Genomic DNA, 18,660 nt, shown 5'->3' with positions numbered 1-18,660 from the left:
CAAAGGATGCTTACTCTTGAGGAGAGAGGTGTTATAGTTATAAACCATCATATATGTAGGTCTAGGCATAACAATTGGAACATTTTTTATGTATAAAGTTAGATGTAAGTTAGCTGTAAAGGGAAAGATAGAGCATCCCGAAAGCTGAATTGCTATCTTGGAATAAGATGACCTGTATATTTTAAGTGAGGCAGCATTAGTTGCTCAAAAATTTGAAAGATTACAGGGAGGAGGCTTATAGGTCTGCAGAACATAAGTTTGTCAGGGAGCTTTTTTCTTTTTAATACCATAATTATTATGGCATGTCTTCACCTTTTTATAAAGTAGCCTAAATGAATCACCACATTTGTGTTGGTGATATAGCTAATTAATTTCCGGGGAGCATTTTTTGAGGAGAGGCTGTACTATTAAATCCATTCCCGGCACCTTCTTCGCTTTCACTTTTCCCCAAACACATTACACTCAGGAAAACAAACTAGGACAGTCAGTATGACTGTGTTTCAGTTTGTAGACAAATAAATAAAATAAAATCTATGAGTGTGCAGAGTTTTAGTTTTTAAGATTATAAACATTTTGTGTGGTGATTAGTGACCGTTAATCGATAATTATTCAGAAATCGTGAGATGTGGTCTGGTGTGATGTAGGTTTCAGAAAAACATTTTCTTTATCGTGCCAACGTTTCAATCTTTATTGAGATCATCCCAGGCCTTGAAGATGACCTCAATAAAGATCGAAACGTTGGCACGATAAAGAAAATGTTTTTCTGAAACCTACATCACACCAGACCGCATCTCACGATTTCTGAATAATTATTATAAACATTATCACTCCTATCTGAACTGCCCAGAGGAATAGGGGTGAGCAGGGCTTCTGTTCGCTTTGTAATATTTTATTTCTTCACTTTTCTCTTTTTTGAAATGCATACAGAATTTTCATTGTTTCAACACGTTTTTTTTAATCCATTTTCTGCCGATTGTTATGTTATTCTTCTCTCATTTGTATTTTGGTTTATATTGTAAATGTAACAGTTTTTCATTAATTCCTGTCTGAACTAAACGAGGCACGACTCTTGATAGGTACAATGCATCAAATCATTGTCCAAATGACAGATCCATCGTTCTCCAAACACAAAATGAACAATGATTGATGGATTTAAAGTTATTAACTAAAATGTAATTAGAATGATAAATAAAAATGTTGAAAGTCTAAAAAAAGTTTTTATATTCTTGGCGGGAACTGGGACATGTGTAATGTATATTATGCTCATATACACAACGTTTTGTGCCATTTCATATATGGAACGAGTTTCATCTTTGGAACGAGAACCCTCCTGAGAGGCTTTCGAAATGATCAAAGGACGGTCGAATAAATATAAAACGGGCTGATTGGCCCAAAAGTCATATGAGCCAATTCAGTGTGATTTTGTTTTCGTTTTATAGAGTCGAATTCCGCCTTTTTTATTTCTGTTTTTTTGAACAATTTTTCCACAAAAAAGGGTATCGATACTCGATAGAGAATTTCGAGTATTGAAAGGCCACGGCCTTTTTGTTCTCGGCTTCGTCTCCGTTCCCCGATGGGATAAATGCTCCGAGGTAGAAAGGTATCCCATTGGCCGTAGTAAACCAAACTAAGGACCCGTTCGTTGATATTTTCATAACTATAGCAAGATGGATGACCTAGAAGTGGAAGTTTGCGGCGAGAACGGTGCTTATTACAAGGTAATTGCGGTATAAGTACTCTATTACATATTTGTCGGACTGTTTTAAACGAGAGGGCTTTGTCCTGGCTGTGCGCCGTGCCCCGGCTCGGACCCCGATATCCATCCTGAGAAAAGTTATTTTTGATAATTGTCCAAGACTAAACACGGTTAGGACGCCATGTCTTTTAACAGGGCGTGATATTTCCATGTGCCTTCGTCTTGTCGAAGAAATAACATTTTTTTCTTTATCGGCTGTTTACAAGTGCAATCGCGGTAACAGTTTTCTCATTCGTTCTCCTCTAACACAATGCACGACGTCGAACAGGGCGCGTGTTAACTTCTTTTCCACGCTTTACTATTTTTACCCGAGGCTAGGGATTTTACTCGATGTTGGTTTATAACGTGTTTATACAATGCAGCGTTCTGCAAAGTTACGGTGGAGGAATTTACAACCCTGACAAAATCTTCAATGTTGGCGTTTTCTTTCCTACTCTCAAAATCCTGCACATTTTATGTAGTTGGTATTCAAATATTGTTCCACCATCTACGTATAATTAATACGTTCTCTCCTTTCGTACTGCAGCCCTAAAAAACGTGTTTATACACGAAAATAGCACTTTTTTTCTCGATCTTATTAATCGCAATAAAAATAAATTGAGACATTTAGAGGCAATAAATTGGTTTTAGTCATTTTCACTCTTTACAGCTCTGTATACTGACTACATTCACTATTCGTACTTATTCCTCGGCCAAAATAACTAATAAACTAGCTTTAGATACTGTACAATTTAAGTTATCGCATCCAGTAGTTCCAAGACTTCTGTATCTGGTGCCCTCAATATATATCAAAATTTTTCCACTGCGCCTCAAGTCAAAACAATGGTCTATCTCAGCGTGAACTTATGACAACAGTAGTAACTCGTTTCCAATTCAGAAAAGCATTGATGTATCTAAACCTCTTACGTTGTCTGCGATTTTATTTAATAAATAATCAAAGCTCCTCACATTCTTGTGAAATTGAAAAATGCATTTTGAAAAGCGATTACACACTTAATAGCGAAAATATAAAAGTGAATTTTTTAAATAATATAAAATGAACTATTGCAGCTGTCTCATTAACACTCATGAGATTCCAGGCCATCAGGGTCATAGTTTTTAGTGTTTTATAAAGGGGGGGGGTTTAGTTTATAGGTTTTTTAATAAATATAAAAGTAATATTAATCCATTTATGTTTAGTAGTCTTATTGACCAAATTACTATTATTCAATAATTAAAATGACAAAAAGAAGGACAATTCGAAAGGTTGTAGGTTGGGATAGGGAGTTGGTGTCCGAGTGGATCAAAGTCATGATAGCTCAAGTGGTTAGAACAGCCAGCGGCATATTGAGCCGAAGGTTGTTGGTTCGAATTGTGCTCTTAACACTAACTTTTTCATTTCATCCAAGACCATAAAAAGATTAAATAATTGATATAAAAATAATATTTTTTAATAGAAAATTTTCACAGTGCCCTTGTAGCACAACTATGGCGCACAGTTTGGGAGTCACTGTTCTGTAGGATGGTAACACCTACATCCTCCAAGTGGGACAACTCAAGCTATGTGCAGTCGAACATTATGATACATTTACACAAAGTTTTCTCCAATAAATGGGCTTTCAGAAGAACTTCCTCCATGCATCTTAGGCAGTCAAAGATCCAGTCTGCATAATAATCACTTTGGTATGGGCATGGATGTTGAATCCACCTCATAATGCGCCCAAATTTGATATCCATAGGTCCAAATTGCATGTATCACAGTTGTATAGATTAGCCCTGTCAAGTGGAGTGGGAGTTTTTTTAAATATTTTATTTATTTATATTTTTTTTTTTTTTTTTTAATGATGGTATTTCAACTACGAGGATATGAGATACCAGGCTAGAAGTTTTTTTGAAAAACAGCCCATTTGTTAAATATGTCAGGGGTGCTGGATCAAACCCGGACCTTTACCTTACAGTGAAATGCCATGTAAACACCTTAACTTAACCTTGCAGCCCCCAATGCTCCTGGAGTGGGAGTTCGGATTTTCCTATTATTAAGAATTTGAATTCTTCTGATTCAGTACTGAAATTTTTGTTTAATTGCCTTCTATTGTAGTTTCATCAAGTTCCCCTCCACAAATTTAAGAAAGAAAAACTAAGAAAAGAGACAAGTAAATAAAATTAAATTATATTCATTATGTAGGTAATATATTTCAGTTTAAATTTATAACTAACATTACATATTGTTATTACAGATTCAGCTAGGTTTTTTTTAGCCCCCAACTTGTCATTTAATTATTATTTATAATATTATAAAACTTCAACCAAAAAAATTTTTTTTATCACAGTATAAATACTTCAATAAATTATTTATAAATAAAAATACGTAATGCAATAATTATTTATTAATATGTTGTAAAGTTAGTGGTGCTTGTTAATCTGCAAGATGGTAAACACATGTTGAACTGATCAGCTTAACCCCATGTTAGAATGTCAGTCATTCGACTTACGCCCTCTTCATTGAGGACCTCTTATGAGATAACGTTAGCCAAAAAGCAAATAAGTCACAAGAGAGTAGACAGACCCAGTAGAGCGATCAAGTGCTGTTCAGTTTAATTTGAAATGGGGCTAATCAATCTATCACCTTATACACAATCAACAAAACTTATCTAAGTGAGTGTCGAGAACAGTCTTAAATAAATAGGGCATCAGCCTCTCGGCTTGTCACACCTTGCGGATCCAGCTGCTTAAGTGTAGTTTTCGTGTTGGGCAGCATTACTACTTGAGACATGTTATGAAATATCCCCATTGTGTCAGTGACATTGAGCCCGTTCTCTACATGCTGGACCATGCGCTTGAGACAAAAAATGGTGTTTCAGTCATATTAATTTATATTAAATTGTATGTAAAACCCATTAAAAAATTAATACATCGTACTAAAATGATTATTTGTAACAATAAAGTACTATAATTTTTTACCAACTTTTATTATTGTTTATCAAGTTATTCTTAATTATGAATATACGTAATTAATTGACTATAATTTTTGTTTATTTTTAGGCATATGTAACTGACGTTTTTGATAAAGAAGTATCTGTTGCATTTGAAAATGAGTAAGTCAATTCTCTCTTTTCTCTCACTCTCTCTCTCTCTCTCTTTCTCCCTTTCCATATCTCTCTCTCTCTCTCTCCCTCTCCATCTCTCCCTCTTTCTCTTTCTTTCTCTCTCTCTCTCTCTCTCTCACTTTACTCTCATCTGTTTATCTATCTCTTTTCTCATTCGTTTTTACTACAGTACTCCTAGCATTGTATAATTATGTAATTTTTAAGATGGCAAGCTGAATCAAAATTTGTTTTTGACCTGGTCCGTCTTGCGGCCCCCAAAGATGTGCCTGCCAAGGCCTTCAAAGAGAATGAGGAGGTTGAAGTTTTTTCTAGGTCAAATGACCATGAATCCAGTGGTTGGTGGAGGGCTGTTATCAAAATGATGAAAGGAGACTTCCTAGTATTGGAATACCTTGGCTGGGAAACCACATACACGGAAATTGTACCTTCAGACCGACTCAGGCATAAAAATCCAAACCCTCCAATAACAAGTAAAACATTTACAAAATTTGAGATAGAAGTACCTGAAGAACTCCGGGAATAGTAAGTTGATTTTATTCCAATTTATCATAATGATAGTTCACACTTATTTATCAAAATTTGTAAAGTAATAACATGCATCTAATTTAAATAAAAAACAAAATTTTCTGAAAATTTCATTTTCCCTACTAAGATGTAATAAACTGCATATTTATGAATAGTTCAACACATTTTTAACTATGTCGTTTTCAGTGTTTAGCTAGTGGACTGTAGTGTATTTATTAGTATTATTATTATTAATAATTTTTAAGGGCGTTTTAATGGCTAAGGTCATTTCACGCCCTAACATCCAAACCTATCTTAGGTTAGCTATATCCTTTCTGAGTGCTACAAAGGTCTGACTCCAAACATTCACTCATAAACTAACATATCCTATTGCCATCCAAAGCTTGTGCATGCCACATGCGTTTATATTAATCCGTTTGGAATAAAAGTCATTTGTTCATTCATAGGAAATCATAGAAAACAACTAGAAAATTTCATAAGAATCCGACCAATGGTTTTGGAGATATTGCTGTGTATGCAATTTTATGTTTGTATATGTGCATCCACATGAGTTAAACCGATTGGTAAAAAATTTGTAGAGGATAGTTTAGAAAGCAACTTGCATAATACCTAAAAATTTCGTAAGTATCCGACAAATGGTTTCGGAAGATATAGCTGTGTACTGGGTTTTATGTTTGCGCATGTGCAGGTAATACTGTTGATCCAATTGGGATGAAGTTCATAGGGTATCATCTAGAAACCAACCTGCACAATCTCTAAAAATTTCATAGAATTTGGTCTCATAGTTTTGAAATTTTGCTGGTTACAAGCAATTGTGACATATGGAACTAAATTTGTTCAGAAAGGTCTGAAACTCAAAATGCGAGTGGAAATTTTGATTTTGGATGACAAAAATTTGTCCACTTCCTGCATGATTACAAGGCTTCCCTACCTTTGGTAGTTTAGAAGCAATATTAAAACTTTGTGAATTTTAATTTAATGAAACAATATTTTTTTTAAACAAATGACCAAACTAATTTATTCGTCTAGTAGTGATATACACCATTAAACAATGACTATAAATTATAAATTAGTATCTTAACTTTATATTAATGTTGCAGTGCTAAAAAAGATGATGTTCACAAAAGTTTTCAAGATATCATAGACGCTGCAATATGCAGGTACATACCTGAAAGAGGGGTACTGAGTTTCATATCAAGGCACGAAGAGTCAAAAAAGAGAGCCCAGATGTTACAAGAGATGCACTTTAGAAACCTTCATCAAAAACTTCTTCTTTTAAAAAGGACAGAAGAAGCTCAAAAACAACTTGAGTCAACAAAAATTCAGAATACTGCAGGGTATGTGTATGTATTGCTTTTATTCCCTTCTTTGCAGATTTACGGAATAGGCTTTATTATGCAAATGTTAATTACAGTTATTCTGATGAGTTTTCTGTGAAAGAAGATCTGATGGGTTTGGCAATAGGTGCTCATGGAGTTAATATTCAACAAGCGAGGAAAGTTCCCGGTATAACAAATATTGAATTAGAGGAAGGCTGTACATTTAAAATTCATGGTGAAGTAAGTAAAAATAAGAAATTAAATTATTATTTTTTATTTATTTATTTAATTGAATTAGACAGAAGAGGCCGTTAAAAAAGCAAGAACGATGCTAGAATACAGTGAAGAGTCAATGCAAGTTGAGAGAAGCTTAGTTGGTAAAGTTATTGGGAAAAATGGCCGGACAATACAGGAAATAGTAGATAAAAGTGGAGTAGTAAGTATAACCATTCAGACTTTATATTTTTACCAATCCCATGGACATTGGCCATTGTTTTGATTAACTGTACCTTGTCGCTTATAAATACATTTTTTGTCTTTCTTCAATGCATAAGGTCAGAGTTAAGATAGAAGGGGACAATGAGCCTCAGCCATCGCTTCCAAGGGAAGAGGGCCTGGTGCCTTTTATGTTTGTCGGGACGCTAGAGAGCATTACCAATGCTAAGATCTTACTAGAATATCATCTCGCTCACTTAAAAGTATTTTGCTAGTTCCAAATAAATTATCACCTAAAATATCACTACTTTTATTCTTTATTGGTACTTTTAATTTATAGGAAGTTGATAAATTAAGGCAAGACAAGGAAGCTATAGAAAACCAAGTCAGAACCATGCAAGGCTCTACTATGGGTTCAAGCATGGGATTCCAAGCGCAACGACGAAACGAAAGGTATGTTAATAACAATTTACTTTTCTTGTGTGCCATAATTGTTTGGTAGAAGAAATACACTACAACCAGGCTTAATAATCAAGTTAATGATAAATTGGGACTCACCAGTGATGAGATATGCTTGTGATAAAAATTAAACAACCCGTTTGTCGAAGAGGCATGTTTTCGGTCTCTTGCCACCAGTTGCCTGCCACTATCACTCATCACTTTGGTCTTAACATACCAAGAAGATAACTGACATATTCTTGTTTGGGTTACTTTTTTTGTGAGAAGCATTGGCTGCACTCCACCGAATAAATCAAAAATTGACCTGGTTAAAGCCAATAGTAGCAAGATGTTTTATATCTTATTACAGGGGTATTCACAATTTGTGTTAGATCGCTTGTTAAGTTGTCGAAAATGGTTGGTATGATTGTAGTTATTCATGATATTTTTTTAACTCTGTTAAGTGTGTTAGATGGAAAGAAATGGTGATGTAGGTCTGTTAGAATTGGCTACTTGATCTAGTTGGACCTGAGTTCGATGTTAAGTAGAATCTAATAACAGTATATATAAGCTGATAGCCGTTAGGACTTGGTAACAAACATGGTTAGAATGAACTGAACAGCTGTTTATTTGTAGTTATGTACTTTTATTTTTAAATGCTTTTTAATTAATTTTGATCAATATATTTTTTAAATTAGTTTCTGAGCTTTACACAAATCAAAGATTTCATTTTGAATCAAAGCATTGATTAGTCCTACTTTTCGACTAGACTTTGTGGCATTTGGAAAAAATATTCTTTGTTAAAAACTGAAAACAAAAGCTTTACCAACAATAACAAATCCTCAAGAACCTTTGGGTTAGTTTGGGGTTGTACTAGTCCTCAGGTGTGGCATTATGGTGAAGAACTAACATGTTAACATAGAAATAAATCACCCCTTTTCACATTTCCAACATACATAATTTACACATATTTTTATGTACTTGGAGAAAAAAAAGGCCTTCAAACTGTATGTATTTTTATCGTACTATTGATTGCAACACTTATTTTAATGTAAACCAAATGGAACGAGATCAGAAATTCATGAATTTTAATAAATAATTATTTAATTATGATGGTTTGAAAGAAAATTGAACTAAATACCGGAAAATCATTTAGTGATAGAATAAATTTTATTAACATTTATTACCTAGGTTTATTCTTATTTCGTATTAAGAGAAAAAATAATATAATTAAATTGTAAAAATACATATTACAGTTTGAAATAAACAACAAAATATGTATGTACAGTGTCCAGTATTTTGTTCTTAAAATGATAATAGTGTTTTTTATTATTTATACTAGATTGATTTTCTTTAAGGTAAAAACTATATTTATGTATGTACAGTTGATTCTGTTATACAGTACAGTTTGATAACTTGAATCTCAGGAGGAAGTCAAAAAATTTGAGTTATCAAGTTTTTTGACTAATCGAGGTTTGAGGTATTGAGCTGGCTTATCCACTCACTGCATCATACTTAACCCTATTTTTTAAAATTGTGGATAAGGTGTTTGGTAGTATGCAGAAATCTATAGTGATGTCACCCTTTTTCTTAATGCCTTCATCTACCGCCTTAATAATCTTGAATTTCTCCTCCACGTTTTAACGTCTTACAATGACGTTTCACAGGCTTTTTTTGACAAATGAACAAACACGCAAACAAGAACGAACTGAAAAAAACGAACTGCCTGTTAAGTGTGAACAGTACTGCGCGCTGTCTGGTGTAGGACTGTTAAGAGACCGGGAGAGAGGAAAGCCCATCAGGTAAAGAAATGATGTTGGTCACTGGTGGAGCTTTTGTGAGTTCCAGAACTTTTCTTCTTGTTTTCTGGATGTTCGGTTGAGGTTTTAAATACTTGAAATCCCCCCTCTTGATTTTTTTCTGGACATTATTTTACAGCCCCTGTGCACTGTGGGCCATGACGGGTCAATGCAGTGGTCACCAAGATGTGCATCATGACATGCTGGCCATGGGCTTAGCTCCACTCGCAGGGTCAATAGGTGGTCCAACCCTTTCCCCCCCAGTATGGCCTCAACAGCCTTATAATTGCTTACTTTTCCTGTGCTGTGATGAATATCAAGGTCGAGAAATTGGTGCTGCAGTTTTGTGTTTGACTAAGGTGTATAATTGATATTTACTTGCTATTCACAGAAATCTTGTTGAAAACAACGAACAGTGGCTGACCAATGTTGGCCCAGTGTGTGGACACAGTCGCCTATCTGCTGCGCACTTTGTTCATACATGTTGGCCACTTTTGATGTGTTTAGTGAGACAAAAGTCATTGCTCCTCAACACAATCTCCAACCTTGGCCAATACGGGCCATTACAGCCCATCCACTCATAGTCACTGTTTTGGCCATAATGAAGAGGGGCCATTAGATTGACTTTTCTTGTGGCAAGCTTAGCAATCATGTCAATTGCTGAAATGTCAAATCACCATCCAGACTTTTTAAGGTTCTGAAAAAGTTGTGCCTGCTAAAATTACTGAGTTTTCTTGAAGTGGCAGGATAATGAACTCGACAACCTTTTCTTTTCTATTCCTTTTATTTTTCTGCTGTGCATTTTGGGGCCATATTCCCAACTACCTTCTTCATGACTTTGGGAGCAACAACTTCATTGATTGTTAAAGTTGTTTATAAACTCCCCAAAGCCATGAAGAGGGGAGTTAGGAAGATGGCCCCGGGATGCACAGCAGAAAAATAAAAGGAATAGAAAAGAAAAGGTTGTTGAGTTCATTATCCTCCCCACTTTCAGAAAATAGAAAGGAAAAACAAAGACACATAAAAAAGAAAGAAGAAAACATAATTATGTGTTTTTTCTTTTCTTAATTCACAATTTTATAAATTCATTAAATTATACTATATTTATGAGTATACATTGCATTTATAGGTACATTAACATACTTTTATTAATAGTTTATTTAAATCTTTCTTGAAAAACTCCCTTAACATTGTTATAAACGGAATCCACTGTATTTATTTATTTTTTTATTATTAATTTTTTATCCAGTTATTCATATTTATAAAATGAATGAAGTATACATTTTGCTATAGGTTCTCAAATATATCTGTTGAATTCGAAAAACCACGTGTTGAACAAACTCGGTACAAGAAGTCGGTATTTAAGCTAAACATGCTTCATTAATACAAAATTGTAATTTATTTTACTTTTACAAGCATATAGTAAATTGATTTTCATTTTTCAAGGGGTTATAACTCAGAGATGGATGTGGGCAGTGGAAGAGGAGCCAGAGGTGGTCAGCCCAGGGGAAGGGGTAGAGGAAGAGGTGGTCCTGGAAGACATGATGGTGGCAGATACTCAGGTAAAACTATTTTATTTAAATTGCAAAGTATTTATATCTTGCTATCATTGTGACATCCAGATATCAAAAATTTTTACGCCTATCTGACATCCTCGTTTATCATGTACTGATTTCATATAGTTCTTATGCAAAATGACTTGAAATAGCATTTTAGTTTTCATACTGTCAATCATTTAGTCTTCCCCGCTTCGTCGTAATTTTTGCTATTATTTTACTATCTTTTTTGTTATGTTTTCATTTTAAGTTTGCTAGCCAAGTTTCATTTTTTTAAATTTCACTGACTAATAATAGGCATGGTCTACAGTCAAAAGAAAAAGTTTATTGTAGTTTCTTTATTCATACATGTTTAGCGATCATTTATTTCAATTAGTTATTCTTTTTATCTAAGGCCTTGGTTGAGATGAAAAGTCACTAACTTTTTCTTCTCAACCAAGCTTTAGATAAAGCGAATAATTAATTGAAATTATTTATTTCATTTATTTTTAAAATTTGGGCTAAATTGATTTCGACATCTGACACTATGCAAGTGAACTTGTAAAACGTGATTTGTTTAAAAAATTTATTGACATTTCATTTGCCTTTGTTTTGTCATCAAAAATAACAACCTCGCTAGTCCAGGTTAGGCCATTATGTCACTTCTGTCTTTCAGAAATTATTAAGGTTTTGATGCTTAAAAAGGTTTCTAGACTGTATTGAGATTTTTTTGTGATTTTTTTAAAGTCAAAATCTAGAAATTTGCAGTTTTTTTTGCGAGTGTGAACAAAGCTTTGGTTGAAAAGGAAAACATTAAGAAAAATTAAGAATTTTTATCATTTTATGTTGACAATTACAGTAATCTCATTTAAAATATTGAGCATTATAACAACAATTTTGTGCTATCTGCAGTTTCATGAATTGGGCTGGTGCAAAAATAATGGAGGTTTTTGAAAAGGCATTTAAAACTATTTTTAGTTTTATAAAATACAGAAAATTTATTTGAACTATTTTCCATCACAATCTATTCATATTTGCCAATTTGTAATAAGCGCTTTTATTCCACTGACTTAAAAAATTTTATTTGGACAAACAATAAAGTCTTGGAAGGCGTTTTTGGCGTTTCGCATTCTCTAAAAAATTTATCCCTCAAGAAGTGATCAAAATGCTTAAAAAATGTAAGTATTTAGCCAAGAGGGCTGAATATGGATGGAGGGTGTGGTAAGGTTTCATGTCCTATGTCCTTAAGTTTCTGCAGGATTGGCATTGTGACATGTGGCCTAGCATTATTGTGAAGAAGAATCGACCCCTTACCGTTTACCAAGGCTGGACAACAACATTGCAGTTTCCCGTGTATTTTGTCAATTTCTTGGCAATATTTCTCTGCTGTGATAGTTAACATCATAATTCAGGAAAATATAATGAACAACCCCAGCAGTATACCACCAGTCGCCATAACTTTTTGGATGCAGATTTGGTTTCAGGAAGTGTTCTGGCGTTTTGTCCTTGTCCAACCCGTACTCCTCCTTTTATAAGACAGAATCCATTTCTCATCGCACATGATTGAGAAATGGATCATTTTGGTGGTACAACAGAAGAGATGTGCAAATTTCAAAGCTTTGATTGCCTTGGGCTTTGTTAGTTCGTGAGGTACACCCACTTGTCAAGCTTCTTTACCAATTTGCTACAGATGGCAAACAACAGTTAAGTTGTTAACACTAAGCTCTTCCACAATTTCCCCTGCTGTCATCTGTGAATTTTCTTCACAAAAAAAGGCCTACCATGATTTTCTCTGTCTTTGAGATTGAAATTTCTAAAACCATTCCCTGCACTGTGCATTCACTAATGCTTCCTTCCCCCAAACTATGCTACGCGCAGTTTGGGCCACATTTTGCGTTTAAATTCATACAAATAAATTAAATGAAAATCTAGTTTGAACATAATTAATTTTGCAGGTCCTCACTCTTATAAAATTCAATATAAAATAAAATGTTTTGTATAAAAGATAACAGTTAAAAGTATTTATTATAATCCATAAATTAGATTTGAGGATTTAGCTTTGTTTACATGGCAAGCATCTGTGAAAATAAAACAAATTTTCAACACTGCATTAATTTTGCACCAGCCCAATATTAAATTTATTAATTGTGAATTAATAAATTGGTAAATTAATTTATTGCTATTCATTTTATTACCCCTCAACTGTCATTTTATGTTATTGTTAGACTATTATAATTTAATAATTTTTAGTAACAGGAATATGCATCAACCCTCACAATGCATGAAGGGCTGAAAATGGCTTCACTGTTGGTAGCCCTGGGAAATAAAATAGTAACACTAAAATAAACATTTTAACAATAAAATTTTGTTTTTAAATAATTGTATAATTACAGTTATGAATCAAGAAACAACTTAGACAAAGACAAAGTAGAATTTGGAAGGCCATTGTTATTCATTACATAATTTTACCGTTTATTTTTAAATTATTGGCTTTAAATGTGCTGATTAAATTATGGTATTGAGTCACTGTGCAAGAAGACGAAACAAACTGTCTACAAAGACTACCATGTCTTAATGTAATACGTACAATGCATACTTGCCCAACAACAGCAATGGAAACCGCAATTAATCTCCCACCCAAACACATTTATGTACAAAAAGTGATTTTTGAGAGTACCAACAGACTCCTGAGATTCAAGGAAATCTAAGGAAAAACCATTACAAAATTCTGGAGAGAAAACAAATGAGATGTTTATAACAGTTCCTGACAAATCGAACCCTTCCTGACTCTTCCAAGTGAACATAGATAACCGATTAATTGATTATATGTTTTTAGTTGTTCCATTAACTAAAGTAATTTTTTTAATTATTATGCAAATTGTAGGTTGCGCTAAAAATTAGTATCATGAGCGGGACTTAAACCCACGACCTCTGGTTATAGTACACAGCACTTCTGCCACATGAGCTATCAAGACTTCGGTTCTCTGCATAATAATTACACTAATCTCGCAGCTGATTCATATGTATCACTGAGAATCTACTATGATTACATGATTTTTGATTATTGACAAAAAAGTGGAAGATGCAAATGTTGTGGGTTGAGATGATTAATTGATGTCTCGAAAACGATAGCTCAAGTGGTAGTGTGCCCAGGATACTGATCCGGTGATGGTAGGCTCGAGTCTCACTTGTGACACTAATTTTCATATCAACCTACACTTTGTATAATAATTATAGATAACATAGATTTTCGGAAGAAATGCAGTCCAAATTTTCAGGAGGGGGCCCCAATATGGTACATGGAAGGATTAAATATGGAAGTGGGTAACGGTAGGTAAGGGGTAAAAGGGCTGAATTATACACAAGTAAAAACCCTTGAATCTTCCAGCTCTGAGGTTCATGCAGTCCAATATTGCACAGAAAATAAAGATAACTTTGAAAGGTGCACAGATCTACATACTTTCCTACAATCGGACAGCTAAAAAGGCACTAAACGTGGATGATTTAGCTTTAACTAGTCTGGGAATGCCTACTTATCTAATGGCTCTAGGAAAACACAAGGTACTTTAATGTGGGTTCCAAAACATGAAGGTATAGAACATGAAAAAGTTGATCAACTAGCCAAAAAAGAGGCAGCCTTTTCATATATGAGACCAGAACCACAATTGGGTGCTTGGTTGGAACTGGTAAAATGGTTTAAGAAAGAAAAACTCATGCACTGGATAAAGCACAGGCTTGAGGCAAGCTAAGTGATTTGCCACAAAGGAATGCAAAGGAACTCATTCCAAAAGACGTGTACGAAGAAGCACACCAAGGATGTGCTAGTTTTAAGTAGGTAGGAAAAAGTAAATAAAGTGCACTTTTCAAGATTTGGTTATAATTATAGTTGTTACTGTATACTATTAACATTAATAGACCTAGATAGGTCCCAGTAAAAAAATGTTTTGAACCCTTATTCAACAAAGTTAAGTTAGCACAGGAAACTGGTAGGCGGAAGCCAGATAGTAAGTTGAATGTATAGATTATATGCGGATTTCACTTGACCAATAATATGAACACAAGATATGTCCGGATATAATGGAAAGAGCAAAGTCAACAATATGAAAAAGGTTCACATAATCATGGTTTGCAAGACAAAATGATGGAAATGAATGCAATACAATACCCAAGCACAGGTGTAAACAAACCCACAGTGGAAATTGTAGGGGTGAATGAGAATATTCAGGAAAAATACCAAAGTTAAGTGTAAATGGGGTCCTCAACAATCATGGTAGTCTGAAAAATGTCCTAATGATAGCAAGATGTATTTTTTCCTCCTGTTCAGATTTGTTAACAAAAGGTTAAATAAGAAGTTTTACTTTAATAATAACTAGGTAACTAATTTAGGTTCAAGACACCAAACACCTGATACAGATGAAAGGGTAAAAGATGTTAGTGGTAGAGGAGGCTATGGTGGACGTGGCACGTATCCAAGGCGAGGCGATAGAGGTGAAAGGTCTGTTCCACCGTCAAGAGTCAACAATACACAAAGGCAACCTAGGCAAGATGAAGATCCTCATCAACCACAAGAAAACTTTGAGACTGGAGATACAGGTGTGTTTCACTTTGCTATTAAAACTTATCACCAACTGCTGTAGGCTGTCTAACGGAAAATGCATTATTTATGTTATAACTTTGAACAATGAATCTCTCATTTTTTCAGGCAAGTGTATTTGTCTAAACAAACAAACAATAAAAAATTCTAATTGTTTATTCTGTTTACTGTTGTCCAGAATAATAAATATCCAATGTATTTTTATGTCCTTTTTTCACATAATACAGGACAAAAATTGTTTTCTCAAGGAATTTTTAAAACTGTTTATTTTCAAATTATGCTGAAAACATTTACATTACTACCATATAAATATTATTTTCTTAAACTATTGCCTCAAGTAAAAATACACTAAAATTATTTATTTTTTCTGCAGCTATGAACAACATCCCTACACCACCAGTTGAAAAAAGTTCAAGTAAAGAGGGTGTGAACAACATTGAAGCACCAAAAGGGCAAAGAAAGAATCAAAAGGGACAGAAGAGGCTGGAGAAGAAGGAGCCCTTGTACAATGGGACAACGGCTTAGCTCTTCGAACACACAACAGTTGATCCGTCTAGTCACCTCCTGATACGCCATCTGTAGCCAAAATCATTATTTGAAAAACAAAAATACATCAACAATAAGAGAATTATCATATTCACTTCTCCCTCATCCATGGGCCTATTTGCTATTTCTCAAAAGAAAGGAAAAGGCTGCAGGAGTCGTAGTCCAGGGGCTAGGCCCACACCTCCAAATGCGATGATGATAAAATATATTACCAACTATTATTTATATACAAAACAGAATTTAAAAAAATCTATTTAAAGGTATATAATTTGATGGCATTTTTTTAAAGCTGTCGGTTGTTTGAATCAAACTGCTTTTTTCTATCGATTATTTTTAACTGCCATGAGGAAATAGCTCGTTTATCAACTTTTTCATTAATGTTCTTTTTTTGTAATTATGTTGCTTTTGAGCTATACATCTCATACACTCTTTCCCTCCTCATATGATGTCTTAGCACAACATAAAGGGCATCACTTTCATTTTTGTTTTGTTATTTTTAAATTCGTACTTATAAAAGAGTTTTTTTTTTTTTTTCAGAATTAATACCTGTGATTTTGTTGTAATTATTAGTATTAACATTAATAAAACTTTGGTAAATTGGTTTTTGCTTTGCAAACTGTTTATTATAAATTAATAAAAAAGTATATAAAAACAACGTAATAGTTAGTTGCCAATATTAACCTCCAAAAGCTTTTTCAGAAGATAATAAATAGTAAGGGATATAAAATATATGAAGAAGGAAAATAAATCAACAGCCCATTTACTGAATTACATTACAGGATTTTCAAAAGCGATGTAATAAATATTGTATCTTCCAAATGATTTAAATGTTTAATATTAAAAGTGTCTCTTAGCTTTTAACATATCAATAATGGTATGTAAATTAGTTTTCATCACTTGCTTTATATTTTATAGATACAAAAAGAGATAGTAAAATGAGTCTCTTAGTTACAGACCTCTAAACATGACAGAGCTTGATTATTCTATTTTTCAATGTTATACTTAAAAAATACCTCGCTCATTTTCGTTAATGTAAATAGCATTTCTTTTTACATTGTTTGTAAGCTATTAAAAATATTGTTTCATTTCAAAATTAGAAACTAGTGTGGCTATAGTTTTGATTTCTAAAAGATTCGCACAGTCTAACTATAAGTTGCGTTAAACATAATTATTGCCACTTTTCTTGCTTTTTGTCTTCATTTTTCTTGTAAATTAACTCGGATATAACTATTATAAACTATAAATTGTGGAGTAAATAAGGAAAAGAGGAAGCTTAATTGCCTTGCAGATTTTTTTTTACAGGGTGAAATTTTTGAATGATCAAATGTAATCATGAAAAGAGGCTTTTATCCTTATAGGATATTTTCCATGTATTTTACAAATTAAATACAAATAATTTGGAAAAGAGATATTGTTCAGATCGTATTTTTTGTGAGGGGTATATATATTATTATTTTTTCTTTTTAGTTTTAATATTTTATATTGATGATAATGATTATTGTAACAAAGATCTGAACTTGATAGAATATCACAAGATTGATATATAATTATAAATTATTTATACATAAACATATGTATAAAAAAACACCCAACCGAAGCCTGCGTAACACTAACTTGGACAAACGATTATCAGAAGTGTATGTTGACATTCATAGCAGATGACTGTTTTTAAAGGCGTTTTTTGTTTTAAATAACAGTCAAGAGCTTAATTTGTAAAATAAAAATAATTGTCAAGGGCCATATGATGTGGTCACACTTTTGATACTCTTTCCCACCCGGATTCTAAAAATATATATTAAGATTTTTTGTATTGTTAGATCCCTGTAATTGTATTTAAATGAGAAAAAATGTAAATTAAAACTAGTTATGATTTTTATTTACTATTCCTACCATTACTGCAAGAAGGTTATTTTTTTATACCTGGACAGTTATAAAACAAATTGATGGTTACCGGCTAAAGTTTTATTTACAGATTATTAATTATATTTTTTATCTTGTAATACAAGTGCTCTGGCAAATATTATAAAATAGCCATTAAAATTTTTTTATGTATTGTTATTAAATATTCAAAGACAGCTATTTGGTGTCTGTCTACCAAATAACATTAAAATATTATTTTAAAAATAATATCAATCAACACAATAATTTTTATTAATTATTATATGAGTATGCCGTAAGTTGTCTGCTTGTAGAAACAAATATTGCTATTGAAGAAGTGTAAAAATGTAAAGCTGTTTTTGCCCTATTTCCTTCGTATAAATGAACATATTGGTTCATGTTGATCTTATAAAAGTGGGTGTATGAAAATATGATAGTCAAGTTGCACCTGAACCTTGGAACAGTCATTGCATTTTCTCTCCTCTAAAGGAATAACCAACTATCTACATCTATTTTTCTCAGGGTGTACCTGATTTTTTCTTCCTTATTTCTTAATATATCTTTTATCTTAATTATATTTCTCCACTTTAGCTTTTGATACTAAAGTTTACAGCCGATGCTAAAAAATGAATTAATTGCATTAAACCACCTGACCCAACTTTTAGTTTAAAAATAACAGAAAAATGGTGCGGAAGATTTATAGTTATGCATATAAGAATCGGAACAAGAACATTCCTTTAACAATTTAA

The 18,660-nt window shown here is 33.1% G+C and overlaps 1 protein-coding gene across 9 annotated transcripts; it reads left to right on the top strand.

The window, feature by feature from the left end:
* Window positions 1-1,393: 1,393 nt before the first annotated feature.
* On the top strand, window positions 1,394-17,727 carry LOC106660801 (synaptic functional regulator FMR1). 9 transcript variants are annotated; one of them, XM_014383740.2, is made up of 13 exons: window positions 1,394-1,718; window positions 4,778-4,830; window positions 5,047-5,364; window positions 6,468-6,704; window positions 6,782-6,926; window positions 6,985-7,122; window positions 7,241-7,384; window positions 7,462-7,574; window positions 9,227-9,361; window positions 10,652-10,711; window positions 10,805-10,920; window positions 15,280-15,486; window positions 15,861-17,727. In XM_014383740.2, the coding sequence occupies exons 1-13, from the start codon at window positions 1,668-1,670 to the stop codon at window positions 16,010-16,012; spliced, it is 1,869 nt and encodes a 622-aa protein (XP_014239226.1). In that variant the 5' UTR covers window positions 1,394-1,667; the 3' UTR covers window positions 16,013-17,727. The 9 variants fall into 9 exon arrangements, with proteins under 9 accessions (XP_014239226.1, XP_014239225.1, XP_014239224.1 ...); XM_014383739.2 differs by having other exon boundaries at window positions 7,238-7,384; XM_014383738.2 differs by having other exon boundaries at window positions 6,468-6,710.
* The last annotated feature ends 933 nt before the right edge of the window (window positions 17,728-18,660 follow it).

This window comes from Cimex lectularius, unplaced genomic scaffold, assembly GCF_000648675.2.
Source record: "Cimex lectularius strain Harlan isolate CLEC.00 unplaced genomic scaffold, Clec_2.1 scaffold24, whole genome shotgun sequence".
Taxonomy (NCBI): domain Eukaryota; kingdom Metazoa; phylum Arthropoda; class Insecta; order Hemiptera; family Cimicidae; genus Cimex; species Cimex lectularius.
Note: the sequence above shows the minus strand (reverse complement) of the source record. Positions and strands in the feature narration are given on the sequence as shown.

Coding starts and splice junctions, on each gene's coding strand:
- LOC106660801 (XM_014383737.2), top strand. CDS start 1,668: ATGGATGACCTAGAAGTGGAAGTTTGCGGCGAGAACGGTGCTTATTAC. Junction 10,712..10,804: donor GAACAAACTCGGTACAAGAA/GTCGGTATTTAA, acceptor TCATTTTTCAAG/GGGTTATAACTCAGAGATGG. Junction 15,487..15,860: donor CTTTGAGACTGGAGATACAG/GTGTGTTTCACT, acceptor TTTTTTCTGCAG/CTATGAACAACATCCCTACA.